At 49.1% G+C, this 15,330-nt stretch overlaps 1 protein-coding gene across 2 annotated transcripts in view; it reads right to left on the bottom strand.

Moving 5' to 3' along the window:
* Positions 1 to 9,318, bottom strand: part of B4GALT1 (beta-1,4-galactosyltransferase 1) — a 49,097-nt gene extending 39,779 nt beyond the window's left edge. The window contains exon 1 of one of the 2 annotated variants that reach the window (XM_074330643.2): positions 8,697 to 9,318. In XM_074330643.2, the coding sequence (XP_074186744.1) occupies positions 8,697 to 9,108 (412 nt within the window). In that variant the 5' untranslated portion in view covers positions 9,109 to 9,318. The remainder of the gene's footprint in view (positions 1 to 8,696) is intronic. The other variant, XM_019734236.3, reaches the window with a different exon arrangement.
* Between the last annotated feature and the right edge of the window lie 6,012 nt (positions 9,319 to 15,330).

Below are 15,330 nucleotides of genomic sequence, written 5' to 3'. Positions count from 1 at the left end.
CCAGCACTTTATCCCAAGGAAACAATTCAAGTAAGCAAAGAACTACACACAGAAAAAATGTTCAAGATTATCTATAATGGTGAAACCTGGAATGTTGAATGCTACGGGAACATCCATAAGAATTTTAGAGAGCAACTACAAAAGACAATTAGGATAATTATTAATATAATGGTTTAGTATGTTGAATGAAAATAGCAGGTACAAAATAGTTTCACACTGTGATTGCAACAAAGTATAATATGTATGCATTTGGAAAGTAAATGCAAGTTCTGCTACAGTGGTAGGCTCTGTGTTTTGTTACAATGGTAGATAGGAGAATTATGTTTTTTAAACATTTAATTTGATGATATTTTCAACTAAAAAAAAAAAGGAAGAAATCCTACAAAGCAAAAGCCAAAATCTTCACAAATAAGAACTATAAGTACTACCAATAATAGATAACATATAGTCAGAGCTTATTCTGTTAGGCACTGTTTTAGGCCCTTTTATGCCTACGACCTAAACTTCACATCTGTGAGGTAGATACTATTATCCCCATTCTACAGGTGAGAACACTGAGGCAAGAGAGGATAATAACACTTTTCCCATATCACACGGCTAACCAGTGATAGAAACATTCCATTCCCTATGCCATTTCAAAGATCATCCATCAACAAAAATCTTTATGCCTGCTTAGTCAGAGATGATAAAATCCTCAGCAGAAGCCTCACTACAAGAGCACTTGAAATGGGTAGTGGGCAGTGAGCTTCCCAGGGAATTTCAGAGGCCTTTCATGCTGCAGAGATAACCGGAATTTCTCCCCATACCAACCTAGACTCTAGGAGGAAGAGAAGGAGGGCACCAAAGACCAAAAGGTCCAGCCCACTCAAACTTCAGAGAGGGGGAGGGGGACCAACAGAGCCAGTAACTTGCCCAAAATACGGTAATGACTTAGGAATCCTCACTCCAGTGGCCTTCAAGACTTGTCCCTACCCTCTGCAGACCATGAAAGCTCTCTTTCTATATCTCTCTCTCCCTTCACCTCTCTTGGGGCCCTCAGTCTAGCTATCCTCAGCCTTCCCATCCAACATGGTCCCAACTACACCAGCTTCTCTCTTCTATCATCTTCTGTTCACTCTGCCTTTACTTCCTGTCCTCTCCTGCCCTGCTGGTGACTGTTCGCAACAGCTGGCCCTCAGTTATGATGTCCTGCCCATGTGACAGCAACTAGAGGTAATTATAACCCGTGTTCAGCTGTAGACCCCTGCCCTTCCCAACCAGGGAGACTATTCAAACAGACTGAGATCCAGATGCTCTAGTCGGTGTTTGGAAGAGAGGCCCTCCATTTTGCCTGGCCCTGGGAGCACCCACCCTTCCCCTCTCTGACCACATAGCAATGCCACAGTCTCTACCAGTGAGGGGCTCTCTGATAACAGGGACCAGCCCTTGTTCATGTCTAACTCCCACGTTTCATATGGGATAGTTACCAGTAAGTTTGTTGAATGAGCAAATGAGTCCCCATTCATTTTCTTCCTTGGGGCCTCAAGATTCAAGTCTACAGACCAGGCAGAGACCCTGCCCAGGTTGTCTGGGGGCTCATCTTAATTCCAGGAACTACCTAATACCTCCTACAATGCAAGTATCAGTTTCCCTAGGTCCAGCCTATCTCAGAGTCCTTTCCTCTTGGTTTTTTTTCAGCTGATGGTATTCTGAAACACCAACAACAGCTCTGCTGTTTCAGGATGTCAAAGGCAAAAGGACATTATGCAAAACAGGAAGAAACTTTTAAAGAATTTTTAAAGTCATTTTTAGAATGCACCCTGTCATAAGGCCAGGCAGTGATTGAACCCCCTGCCAGGGCCCCTCCCTATGACCTCCAGACCCCTGTGGTGGGGCAGGAAGGAGCATGATCTCACACCATACTGGTCCCGTGATCTCATACCATACTGGTCCCGCTGGTCTGACATAACCCTGCCCCTTCCTTCAGTGTAGCCTCCCCAATCCCCAGGCTGTGTGCCAAATGACCCCTGGCAGATTACCAAACCCAAAGCGGCTCTCAAAGAGGAGAATTTAGTTCCAGTAAAGACACTCAAAGGGGAATAACTTCAAAATAGACACCTTGGGAAGAGCTTGGTGTGCTGGCCTGAAGGCTGAATTGCTCTAACCCACCTGAACAAGCCCCTACTGAGTGCCAGACTCTCCTGGTCTCTGAGGCTTCTCCTGAAAGGAATTCCTGGAAACCTCTGGGTTTTTCACTTCATGAACCCTCCTCACATGTCAGGACCCCCGGGAAGTAGGAGAGCTATGCTATCTATTTCAGCGTCTGATTTGCGAGCTTGTTCCCACACCTTCTGTGGAAATAGTCAAGTCAGTTATGTCAGCTGGGTGAGCTAGCTGGTTGTTCATCCAGCAACACGCCCCAGTGGCCCCAGTGCCACAGTCCGCGTAAGCCCAGCCCAGCGACTCGGAGACAAATGTAGAAGTTACTGAGAAAGCTGACTCCTGGGGCATCACCCCCACTGATTCTGTTGACAGCTCAGCCTCATCCCAAGAGCCTGCCCCCAGCCCTGCCCCAGGCACTTCCTGCACCTCGTTTCCTTTTTAATCAGAATTCTAGAAACATCCTTCATTCAGCAATAAACGATACCCATCTGCCAGCAACAAGCAAACATGTAATTTTCAATGGATCTAACATGTAGTAAAACTGGTTTAAAAACTTAGGCCTTCTCAAAAAGCACTCGCCCCTTTCTTTTCTTTTTTAGAAAACTCTATTATGAAAACAATTCAAAAGCACATGAAGCTTTATGTACAAGCTTCACCAAACCACTAAAAAAAACCCAAAACTCTGTGTGTGTGTGTGTGTGTGTGTGTGTGTGTGTGTGTGTGTTCAACTGCTGGATGATAAAAATGATGGCATATTCAGCTGACAGAATATAGCCTTTGTGGCTTTTAAAAGTGTAGGACCAAGCTTGTAACAGTCTTCAGTGAAAAATGCTAGACACCAGGCTTTCTATATCTATATCAATCTATCTGTCCATCTATGAAGATAATCAGCTGTATTCTTAAACATGTGTAAGAAAAAACACTAGCAGGAAACATGCCAACACATTTTGTCTGGGTGACGGGAATACAGGGGTGCTTTTTCACCTTTTTTCAACTTATTTTCAATAAGCCTCCATTTTTTTTTTAAAAAGGAGGAAGAGATTACCAGTTCCTCAAAGAAACAGGCAAAAGCAAAAAACCACAGCCCTAGTCTCTTGCATCCCTAGGGCGACTCCTCCACTCTCTCAGGGCTTCCTGAGGGGTTTGGAGAGGCAGCAGGGTGACAGAGAAGCAGCAAGGAACACACCCAGGTCAGACATTAAAATCACTGCCAAGTAATTCAGCCAATTATATAGCCCCTGGCCTTCATGTTTGTAGGGAAGGGGCGGGCTGAGGCCAGGCTGGAAAGTAGAACCTGAAACAAAGAGCAAAGCGAGTGAGTCAGCCCTTCTTTCTGCCTTTCGGCCACGTTCACCCAGAACCAGCTTCCTGCCAGACCCATCCCCTACCAAGTCACCACAGCCGTCCAACCTGACTGAAGGTCTCTGACCTTTAGAACAGGATTCCAGATCTCTCCCCAAGGTAGTGACCTGCATGGGCCCAGGTAAACACAGAGGCCCTCACAACTGAAGCCTTTTACAAGCACAGCCACAGTCTGGCTCCCAAGACCCCTCACCAAGTTAAGGGACAGCAAGGGTCCTGTGGAGGTCACGGAATCCAATCCCATGCCTTGGTAAATCCCATAGTAGTCAGGGTCTGTCTGTGACCTTTACAGGGTCTGTCTGTGACCTCACTGCCCAAGGACCACATGGAGCAGTGCCAGAGCCAAATGTAAAATGACCTCAGTGCCAGGCCCTCAAGGGATTTAAGAAGAAAGAGCGGACCATTTGTCTTAAGACAACTGGTTTGCTCCTTAACTGGATGAGAAAAAATGGAAATTTCCAGGTGGATGTGGATTCAAGCAGAATTCCAATCTCTGCTTCTTGTCAGAAACAGAGAGGGGACACTGAGTAGGGAGCAATGGGTAAGTGGCAGTGGAGAAATCACCAGTTTGACTTGACCACAGGATGCCTGAGCCCCTTTCCCACACAACCAGAGACCAGCTGAGCCCGCAAAGTCTGGAAGGCCCCTAGGACAGAATCTGTGGAAGGGCTGGGACTGCCTTGGCGTCAAAGGTTCCATCATTCCCAACCCCTAAATTAGCCAAGTCCCAGCCTGGGAATCCCTACCCTGCTACTACCCAAAGACCATAATACCCAGCCATACGGCTGCTGATGTCTCATTATAGTCTTTATAAAGCAGCAAGTTAAAGATTACCCAGCAGAGCTAACGTGAGGCTTCAGAAATTAGAGGAACATTTTCACAAGGATTGGAAGGAGTGGAGAACTATGATATCAACTCTGGGTTTCTGAATAAAAGAAAGAAAGAAGAAATGAAGGAAAGGAGGATGGTGAGGTAGAGGGACGACTAAATAAACACACACACACACACACACACACACACACACACACACACACACACACACACGGTTTCCCTAAATGACATCAGCATAGTTTATGCCTTCTCCACCTAAATTGTGAGTTCCCAAAGAGGAGGCATTTCCTCCTCCTTCTCTTTGTAGCTCAAAGGCCCACCACCGGATCGGCACGTTGTATGGATTGAATGAATGAGGTTACCAGATGCCTTGGCCATCAAGGACATCCAGGCATGTTGCCACCATACAGATGGGCCCACAAACACACCTAGCAGGGATCTTCCCAATCTCTAGGCCACATCAGGCTACCCTGAGCCTCTGCACGAGGTGCCTACTAGGCAATAACCTCAAGAAAGAGCACGGGGCTGGGGAGAGACCTGGGATCCAGCCCTCGCCAGCCACTCTTAGGCTGCGTGCCCTGAGGCAGGAACCTTCCCCTCTAGCACAGTGAGGGATGGGGGCCAGGGGACTGGATAGTACCTCCTGGGATGCTATGGTTCCAAGACGCTGCAATATGAGTCCAATCCCACATTTGGGTCTTGCTCTCTGTGCCCTAAGGAGCTTCCACCCGGTTCATCAGAAGACCCCCACACTTGCTCTGAGTCTAGGAAGAATTACAATAGGCAGGAATCACTTCTGCCACTATCAGAAAGCCAGACAGCCATGCAGGATATTTCTCAATTTCAGCCTGTTGGAAGGAAAGGCATGTCTGTGTGTAGGTCAGTAAATATTTTCCCCCGGAAAAGCAACAGGGCAAACTAGTTTAAAGGACGAGTTACCTAACCTCCCAAAGCTTAAAGATCTGGACACAGGGGAGGCTCCTTGCACCTCCTCCCCCAACCCCAAAGATGAGCCTCCATCCCAAACTGGAAAGCTCCAAGACTCATCCCCAAAAGGGAGAGAGAGCCCTTCCCCAAGCAGAGACCTGGACAGATGTCCATAAAGTACACATTGTCCTGGGCTTGTGTCCACATGTGTGCATATGAGGGAAAGGGGGGAGGGGAACAGCATGCTGGTGGAGAAACACCTGAAAGCCGAGAGCCCTGCAGAGACCCAGCAAGTGCTTTGTCCTCCCAAGGGCACAAACAGAGGCAGGGGCTCAGCTGACAGCCCCCACAAAAGCCACGGAAACTGGCTCATGGACAAGTGGCCCCCAGAGCCCTGGCTACCTGGGGCTGCTATGTGCCCACGAATCTCTGGTGCCCACCTCTAGGTCAGAGTCTTCTTTTGAACAAATGAAGAGGACCTCCTCATAGCATAGCTGGGCAAGAGGTGCCTGCCTCTGCCAGTAAAGCGGTCCTATACTCACCACAGTCCCCTGCCCCCATGCACCCTTGAGGGGACTGTACCAACCGTACCAAGCCCTCAGGTCAGTCCTGCTGCCCCTAACCAGTTCAACCTGAGGCACTGCCCACCCTCCACCCAGCCCCTCTCTGGGCTGGCAGTGCCAGCACCAGTCAAGTCACATTGAGCTGCAGCCAAATCTAGGCAGAGATAACATTCCGGGAAAAGAAACGCAATGCAAGGACACTGCTCCTCCCAAGCTGACTATGTCGCAGGCAAATACCCAGGAAAAGGAGCCTTATCACGGAGTTCAGTGGAGTAGATGCTGCACAGCCCCCTGAAGGCTGAGAGGACAACCCCTAAAGGCCTGATCCCTGGGGAACTTGTAGGAATCCTCAGGAATGGCCCACCTCCCCCCTGCAGCACTCAGTTGGGCGGCCTCACAAGAGCCCATGGGTGCGCCCGGGGCAGGGCCTACTATGGCTCTAAACACTTTGCCCTGCTCTATGTCACACACATAGTGTAGACAGAGACAGGATTCAAACCCAAGACTATCTGAAGTCAATTCCAAGGCTCTGATAAACCACAACAATTCAAACAGTGACCCGTCAACAGCTTAGTCTGGTGCCTGGCTCCTGAACGAAAAGTCATGCCCATTAGCCACCACCTACAGGACAGGAGGGATCGAAGAATCTGGCCCAGACCCCTGGACACCAGAAAGTGGAGCCAAGTTGTGGAAAGGAACTGCAAGTAGTGAAAAGGCCACAGCTCTAAACCCCACGGACGCTTTCTCCCACCAACCTCAAAACCACCCCGCAAGGGCTTTGGTAGACACCTGCCCAGCTGAACAGATGGGCTCAACCACCCCCTCTCCCCCCAACACACACACACCCCAGAGAGACTTTCAGCTTTCTGAAGACCTTCTCCCAGCCAGGAACTTCTCCTCTGAGAGCTGCACCCAACCACTCAAAATTAAGGGCTCAGTTAAAATGAAAAAAAAAAAAAACCCTCTGCCTTTACTTTCTGGGGCTGCCTTAGCAAGCCACCTAAACAGCATGGTCCTGTCTCTGTCACACAAAGGCAGCCAAGCTAGAGAAGGCCCAGGGCCTTTCTCCTCACCCTCCAAAACATTATCTCTCAGGAAGTCCCTTTGAACGGCAACTCAGAGTCAACTCAGAAACACCAGTAACTGGTCACTAATCACTAGCAACACCATTACAAAACAAAGCAGAAGTGAGTAACCAGTCTCTCAGGCTTCATTGAAAAGACCCTACACCTCAAACACCAATCTAATGAACTTTGGGGTACTGTAATTTGCTAATTAATTTCTCTTTCCTTCTGCATAAAGTCCAGGCAACAATTAAAAACAAAAGGACAAAACCTGGCCCCTGGGATAAGAGGACTCACTCTCTCTTCCTTTTCTCAGACTCTCCATGGGAGTCTGAGAAATGAAACTTTAAGTTGTCCTATTTGCAACATACGTAACATACACAATATCATTTAGTCCTAAAAGTAACCCTGTGAGTTAAGCATAGACAACTCTGTTTTACACGAGGAAGAGACGCTGAGAAACTCTACATCACGCACCGAGCAACAGAGCAAAGATCTGACTTCATTGTATAGAACTAATCTACTTCGCAATCAAGTCCAAAGGAATTCAATTTTCTGCTTTAAAAAAAAAGCCCCCTCCTATTACCACAGTTCATGTCTGACCAATTGCTAGAGCTTCCTCCCAAACTGGATATAAAAATATTGAAGTAATTATTGGAGAAATTGAGCAAGAGCATGTAGGAGGCCTACTCTGCCAGGGTTCTGCAGAAAAGTGTAAGCGTTCCTGTTGGCAGAATGCCTGCCTGCCTGCCTGCCTTTCAGGGCCCCTCACTCAGAACAACATTCTCTAAACCCTGGCCTTAGAAATGAGCAGCCACCTGTCTGATAATCTTGGGAGCAACCTGTGGCTGCCTTGGGCCTGACTGCCTGTGCATAAAAGGTCAAGGAAAGGTCTGGGAGCAGGTTCAGCCTCCTCCTGACCCACTCACCCAAGCTCCAGCCCATGCTGAAACAGAGGCTGAAAGTTATGGTTCACATCCTCTGAATAAGATCATTGAGACTCCAGGAAAGGGACAACTCCGGAAAGGGACAACTCCGGTGTGTTAACCTGTTATATTTCAGCCCTCCAGTCCCCAGAGTATACGTTTTATATTCCCACAAACACCTAAGGCTCCTGGGAGGGCCCAGCTCACTGAGGTTTTGGGAACCTACAAAGGCAGGAAGCAGGGGAGGAGGGCTCCAGGGCAGGGAGCTATACTGCGGAGGAACTGAACACAACGGTGACAGTTTACTGAGGGTTTACCCTCAGTGATGTAAACACTTGTTTAAGTCACCTGCCCAAAAGCTCAAGAAAAAAGGTTAACGTACATTCACTCAGGTGAGAGTGGTTCTACGGGAGACAGATGCGAACTGGGAGATCAGTTCCCTTCCCCACCGGAGGCCTCATCATCCGTCCACCAAAATGGAGTGGGTTACCCCGGCTGTCCTGTGATCCCCACCAGAATTAGCAGGGCAAAGCCCGCTCCAAGCCCTAGGCAGACTCAAACTCCAAAACTTCTTGAGGTTTGGGAAGTCTCCAAGGCCTTCTCGGGTTCTGGGACCAGGGGCCTGCGGCTTCCCCACACCGCCCCTGCCCCAGCTTCCAACATGAATCCAAAGGGACTCACCTCCCAATCTCTCACCCCCACCCATCCCGGAACCACCCATCTCACCCCCATTAGAGTCCCGGTGTTTGGGATTCGGGACTCTAATCCGGAATAGGTAGGCTGGCTGACGTGGGAGAAGCCGTGGGCGAACGTCCGAGGGCCCCATCTGGGAAACCCGGTCGAGTCCCAGTCCTTGGACTGGCGCTGACCCGAGTCCTTACCGAGCAGCGGGGACTCCTCAGGGCAAGCGGGCAGCGACAGTGTTGTGCTGGGGGACAGTGGGGCCGACGTCAAGTTGCTCGCGGGGCCGGGGCGAGAGTCCGCGTCTGGGCTGGAATCGCCACCCGGACGCGGCTCGGAGGCGTCCAAAGACCGCGGCGGCTGGGCTGCCACTCGCGGCCCGAGCTCCCCGGAGGGCTGCTTGATGGCGGGGGCGCCGTTCGAGCCGCCCTGCAGTGGTGTGGGGACTCCGACCAGGTAGGGCAGGCGGCTCAGGTCGCGGCCGGCCAGGTAGTAGACAAGAGTGACGCCAAGGTGCAGCGCGCAGACGGCCACGAGCAAGCGGCAGGCCCGCTGCAGGGATGCGCCGGGCATCGCGGCGCTGCCGCCCAAGAGCGGCTCCCGGAACCTCATCTTCCCGCCGCCGCTTTAAGAGGGGGGTGGGCTACAACGGGTAGGGCGGCCCGCCCGCGGGCCGCCGGCCAGACGCTGCCAGACCACGGCAATGGGGGGAGGGGCCGAAGGGGCGACGGAGCGCGGAGACTCGCGCGGGCCCTGCCGCGGAGCCAGGAGAAGTGCGCCCCGGGCGCGGGCGCGGGCGGGGGCGGGGGCGGGGCCGCCGGTAGGGGCGGGGCCGGGAGAGGGGTTTTCAGCTGAGAGCGTGAGGGCGGGGCCTCTGGGACGCGGGATGGAGGGGCGGGGTCGAGCTGAGTGGGGGGGAGACACCGGCTGGGCTGAAGGGGGCGGAGCCGTCTGCAGAGGGCAGCTGGAACCGGCACCGCACAGTGCTGAGCCCTGGGGCGCGTCAGCGATGCTGCCCCTGGTTGGGACTCTGACTCCGATAGTCAGCCGCGAACCGCGGTCCTCCCGAGACTTCGTCGTCGGGCTTCAGTCGGAGCAAGCCGCGCCTCCTCCTCCTCCGAGCCGCCCTCGAGAGGCGCCGCCACTTCCTGGGATGTTCAAGGGCTGGGGTCTGGGCCTGGGCCTGCGATGCCACGGCAAAGAGGGCGGAGAAGAGAGCAAGCGGATCGCTGGCTTGGGTTGGGGGCCGTGGCGGCGTTCTAGCCGGTAGGCCTCAGTAGTCCTGGGGGGTCAGGAAGAGGGATGGAGAAAGGTTGTCCAGGAAACGGGCTTCGATGCCCGGCGGGAGGTGGGACAGCTGTGGAGGGATTCACTGGGACGTCCGGAAGCCGCTCCATTAGCCAGGCTAGGCCCCTCTACCGATGTAGGGGGCTCACCTGCCGCCCTGCGGGGGAAAAAAGTGGATGAGTCTCCGCTTCTCTCAGATAGCCCAAGCCTTGTAATCTCAGAGGCCCACCCAGCTTGATTTTGGGTGTGTGTGTTGCCGGCGGTGCCTCTTCTGGTGCATCCCACCCCAGTGAGAATACACGCTTTAAGTGGGACGGTGGCAAGAAGCCTCAATAACTCCCAGGCCAGCATGCAAGAGGGAAGCCGCCGACTTTATTTCGTCTGCATGGGCCTAGACACAATCCTATGAAGTAGGAATTGTCCCCATTTTACAGATAAAAAGTTCAAAACTCAGGAAGGTTAAGTTTGCGCAAGATCCCACAGCTGTTAAGAGACAGGCAGAATTCTGGCTCCAAAACTTTTATTTACCACGTGTGTACTCCTTGTTGATTCACAAGTAAGGGGTGGAGGCTGTGTGGATGAGAGACTAGGGCACTGAAGTCCCTTGGTTCAAATTTGACCCAGCGGCCACTCCTCAGGCCCCACCTGCTGCCTGAGTGAGTAGGGGCATTCACCCCTGAGAAGGATTCATGGAGGTGCTGTCATTTACGTGGATGGAGAAGCTAAGGGCTCTGGCAACTCACTCGGCAGTGGGGTCCGGGAGAAGGATAACAGATTGAGAGTTTATTGTATGCCAGTCAGAGGCATGCCTGTTCTATCTCATTTAATCGCAGCAATGCTGTGAAATAGGCACTTGTTACTGTCTCCCACTACTCAGATGAAAAAACAGGCTCAGGAGTTGACTGATCCTTGCTTGTGATCACACAGAATCCACTTTCTTCCCTTTGCTTCCTGGACTCCAGGCTTTCCTGATCTTCCTCACTTCACTGGCCACTCCTGTCTCTTTGGTGGGTTTCTCCACCTCTTCCCCAGTTGTTGTAGGCTCCATGCCAGGGTCCATGATGCTTTTTGCTGCCGATACTCACTCCTTAGGGTTGATTTATATCTATATGCTGATGACAACATTTCTGTCTCCAGCCCAGACCTCCAGACTAATATTCAACTGCCTATGGTACTGGCATCTCAAACTAAACACATCCTGCCCTCAACAACCTACTCCCTACATTCCACTCCCACCCTTACCTACCTCAGAGAATGGCATCATTGTTCATCCAGTTCCCCAGGCCCAAAACCTAAAAGGTATGCTCAGTGTGCTTCCCTTACTCCCAAATGACATTTCCAGGCCCTCAGCAAGTCTTATCAGTGCTACCTTCAAATCATCAGAATTCATCACTCACTAATTCTGCTGTAACCGTTCTGGACCAAGCCTCCATCATCTTGACCTACGTTATATGGTAGCCTCCTAATTGGTCACCCTGCTTCTACCTCCTCCATGTCCCCACCCAGTCTATTCTCCAAACAGCATCCAGAAGTGTTTATCAGTATAAATCAGACCATGCTATTTCATTCAGAACAAAATCCAAATCTGTAGAAGCCCTGTCTGATCTTGTTCTTACCTCTTCCCCACCCTTATCTGTCACTCTCTACCTGCTTTAGCCGCACTAACTGATTTGCTATTCCTTAAACTTGCCCTACATCTTTCTGCCTCAAGGCCTTTGTACTTGCTGGTCACTTACTCTGAAATACACTTCCCCCATATTTCATTCAGATCACTCAAATGGCACCCTATGAAAGAGGTCTTCTTAAACCACTCTATGTAGAATAGTTCCCCACCCAAATCTGCTTAAGCTGCTTGATTTTTTTCAGAGCAGATACCACTACCGAACATTAGATCTTTATTTACTGTTGTCTGTCTCCCTCATTAGAAGATCAGCTCCATGAGTGGGGAACTTTCTTGTTTACTACTGTATCCTCAGTTCCCAGAACTGAACCTGGCACATCGATGGCACTGAATAAATATTTGTTAAAATATCTGTTAAATGAATATTTTTGGTCATATTGATAATGTGGGAAGAGAAGAAGGAAAGAACTGTTGCTAAGTTATTTTAGAACACCAAAGTTAAGAGTTGTTCCCCAGGGAGTTGGTGAGGATAAAACTGACCCTAACAGCCTATACCTAGCGGAAAATGCTTAGCCAATGAGTGAGGATGGGTCAAATTAGCCCCCCATCTGAAAAACGAAGGGAGGGAAAAATGGAGATGTGTCCTCCATATGTCTAGATAATGGCCAGGAGACAAAGATTGAGGGGAGGTTAAGGGTGATAGACCTGTCCCAGGACCCTTCCTGTGGCCAGGAAGTGAGAAAAAGGAACCTCCTGCTCTATTCCTCAGGAATATGCAGAGTCCACTGAGTCAAGAACACCAGCCTCCCCAGACCCCATCCAGACATACGTAGAATCAGTCAATTTCTTGCTTCAGAAAGGTCCAGATGGTGAGAAACCTTCAGGACAACAGTGTCCAACTGTCAGCATGAACTGGTGTTTGAGAGATAGACCCAAGGCAACTTTCTCCAGCTGTTTCTGCTCGCCTTTGTCAGGTGAAACATTAACCTCATCATGAGAGATAGTTGGAGGAGGAACCTGCCATGCTGACTGGCCAAAAGTTGGGATCCAGATTTGGTAGTTGGCCCATACCATGCTGGTCTGTCCAGAATCACCCAGATCTCTGCTGCTCCCTCAGGCTGCCTTCAACTGGTTAGTGGCATTTCCTCTGCCTTTTCACAGTGCCTTCATCTGTTCCTGTCAGTTTACGTTTCACCCTAGTAGATCAAAAGGGCACAGACTACTGCCTGGCACATGGTACAGTTACTTGAATTAGCTATTGCTGCATAACACACCACCCCCAAACTTAGTGTCTTAAAACTAACAATTTTTTTTGACAATTGTGTAGGTTGCCTGGGCTTTTCTGCTTCACATGGTGTCAGGTGGGGCACTGTCACAGTTGGAAGTTCCAGAATGGCTTCAGTCATATGACTGGCAGTTGCTGCTGGCTGGAGGCTGGGTCAGAATGGGTTGTGGGTCGGTGGCCTTGGCCGTTCTTCACGTGGACCTCTCCACAAAGGCCCCTTACATGGCTGCTTGAGTTTCCTCACAACCTGCAGGGTGTGTTCCAAGAAAGAGCATTTCAAGAACAGGAAGATGTAGATTGCTTAAGGCCCAGCCTTAAACATCACTTGTGTGGGCATTTTAGTTAAAACAGTTACAGGGATGTCCAGCTTCAAGGGGAGTAGAAATAAACCCCACCTTTTGATGGAAGGAGTAAAGAATTGGTAGCCATCTTTTCTAATCTACAGTAGTTTGCCCAGTGGCCACAAGTAATCTATAATCCTCCCACATGTAAAATGCATTAATCTCCTCCAAAGATTCCCCCAAAGGCTCATCCCATTACGACTTCAGGCTCAGGCTCCAGGTCCAGAATCGGTCTCATCATCTGAATCAGGACTAGGTATGGTTCCTCAGGTTCAGGGAACTATGAACCCTAAAACAAGTTCCTTTCTTCCTCTTCCTTTTTCTGGACAATTCAGTCCAAAAACTACTAGGTAGGGATGAGCAAGGTAGGAGTCCAAACAACATAGACAGTGTGTAAAAGTTCAACCAAATGAGGAGGACGGGGTGGGGTGAAGGATGGGGAGGGTAGCAGCTCAGTACAGGGCATAGGAGGAGCCCAAACAGATTAAAGAGGGCATCCATAAGGTATTGGGTATTCGGCCATATTTTATCGGGAATATCCTGGAATTAATCTTTCCCTCTAGGTTTTGATTTATTTTGACTAATTTTTCGCTGGCTGTAGAGACTATCCTGGGCTCTCTGTAGTTCCTCTAAATTTAGCTAAAGTGAGTCACTTGGAACTTTGAAGATACTGCCTGAAAATCTCCATAGCAAGACCACAAGTTCATTGGATACATTTTGTCTATCCATGTTACTGCATGTTGCCAGGATACAATTTAGGTCTCTAATAACCTCTAATTTCCTTACTGCATTTGGGATCTCCTTACTACTCTTCAGGACTCTGCAAGCTTTCTGGTTCCAAAGTCAATGCTATATGGTTTAGATTTTTGTTATGAAAGCACCCCACTTCCAGGTGCCAATTTCTGTTTCAGTTACCTATTGCAGGGGTTGGCAAATAGGTTCCATGGGCCAAATCCAGCCCACCATCTGTTTTTGTAAAGAAATTTTTATTACAACTTAGCCATACTCATAGGTTTACTTGTTACCTGTGTTTGTTTTCACGCTACCATGGCAGAATTGAGTAGTGCAACCAAAACCATCTTGCCTGCAAAACCTAAAAATATTTACTGTGTCGACATAAGAAATGTCCAAACCTGTAGAGAATTTTTATGAGTTTATTAGAGCCAAACTGATGACGTATGCTGGGGAACAAGATCTCAAATGCTCCAGAGAATAAGTTTTGCAGCTTCTTTTATGCATTTGTAATTAAGGAGGGAATGTAAGGAAGATTACATAAAGATGGGAAAAAGCAAGGAGGGTAATTGAATTACAGGATAGTTAAGATTATGTGCTTTCTTGAAGGTGGTTATAGCTTATTTCAAAAGTGTGAACCAAGATACACAGAAACAATGGACAGGGCTTGCTTAAGGCAAAGATAAATGTTTTACTAAAAAGTTATATGCCTGGGGCATGACTAGCCACCATGACCTGCCCAGTTAGGAATTTATGATCAGATCAGCCTGTGAGTTTACTTTTCATAGAAACCCCCCGTTTTTTTTCATCCACAACTATCTGATCTTTACAAAAAAAGTTTGCCAACCCCTGGTATTCAAAAAACTACCCCAAAATGAGTTTCTTAAAACAACAAATTATTTCTTAAAATTCTGTGCATGAACCAGATGTTTTTCTGTTTCATGTAGTGTTGGCTGGGGTAATAGAATGTCTGGAAGGTAAAAATGGTCTTGCTCACATGGTAGAAATTTGTCACTGGTTGCTGGCTGGGAGCTTAGCTAAAATTGTTAGCTAAAGGTCTCAGTTCTCCTCCATGTGGGCCTTTCCACGTGGCTGCTTGGGCTCCCTTACAGCATGGCAGCTGGATTCCAAGGAGTATTGCAGAGGTAGGAGGGAGTGGAAGATTCTCTTTTTTTTTTTCTCTCTCTTTTTTTTTTTAATTTTATTAAATTTATTGGGGTGACTAGTGGAAGATTCTTAAGATCAAGGCTTTGAAGTTATCCAATGACACATTTGCTAGAGTCTGTTGGTCAGAACAAGTCACAGAGCCAGCCCAGGTTCGAGAGGAGGGGAAATCGACTTAATCTATTCATGAGAGATGTGGTAAAGAGTATGTGGCCAATTTTGATCTATCACAACACAAATAAATCCTGTCAGAATGCTACCCCCATCAACGCTGTTCTGAATGCCCAGCTGGACTTCCTCCCCTGACCTAAAGAGTGGTTGGCTTCCTCCTTACCTCTTTACCCTCATCCTCACAAAATGCCTCTAACTCTGGGTCTAGGTCCTACACAGTGACCTTGGCCATC

Source organism: Rhinolophus sinicus, chromosome 16 (genome assembly GCF_057876585.1).
Source record: "Rhinolophus sinicus isolate RSI-liver-muscle chromosome 16, RSI-T2T, whole genome shotgun sequence".
NCBI lineage: Eukaryota > Metazoa > Chordata > Mammalia > Chiroptera > Rhinolophidae > Rhinolophus > Rhinolophus sinicus.
This window is presented reverse-complemented; position numbering and strand designations above follow the sequence as displayed.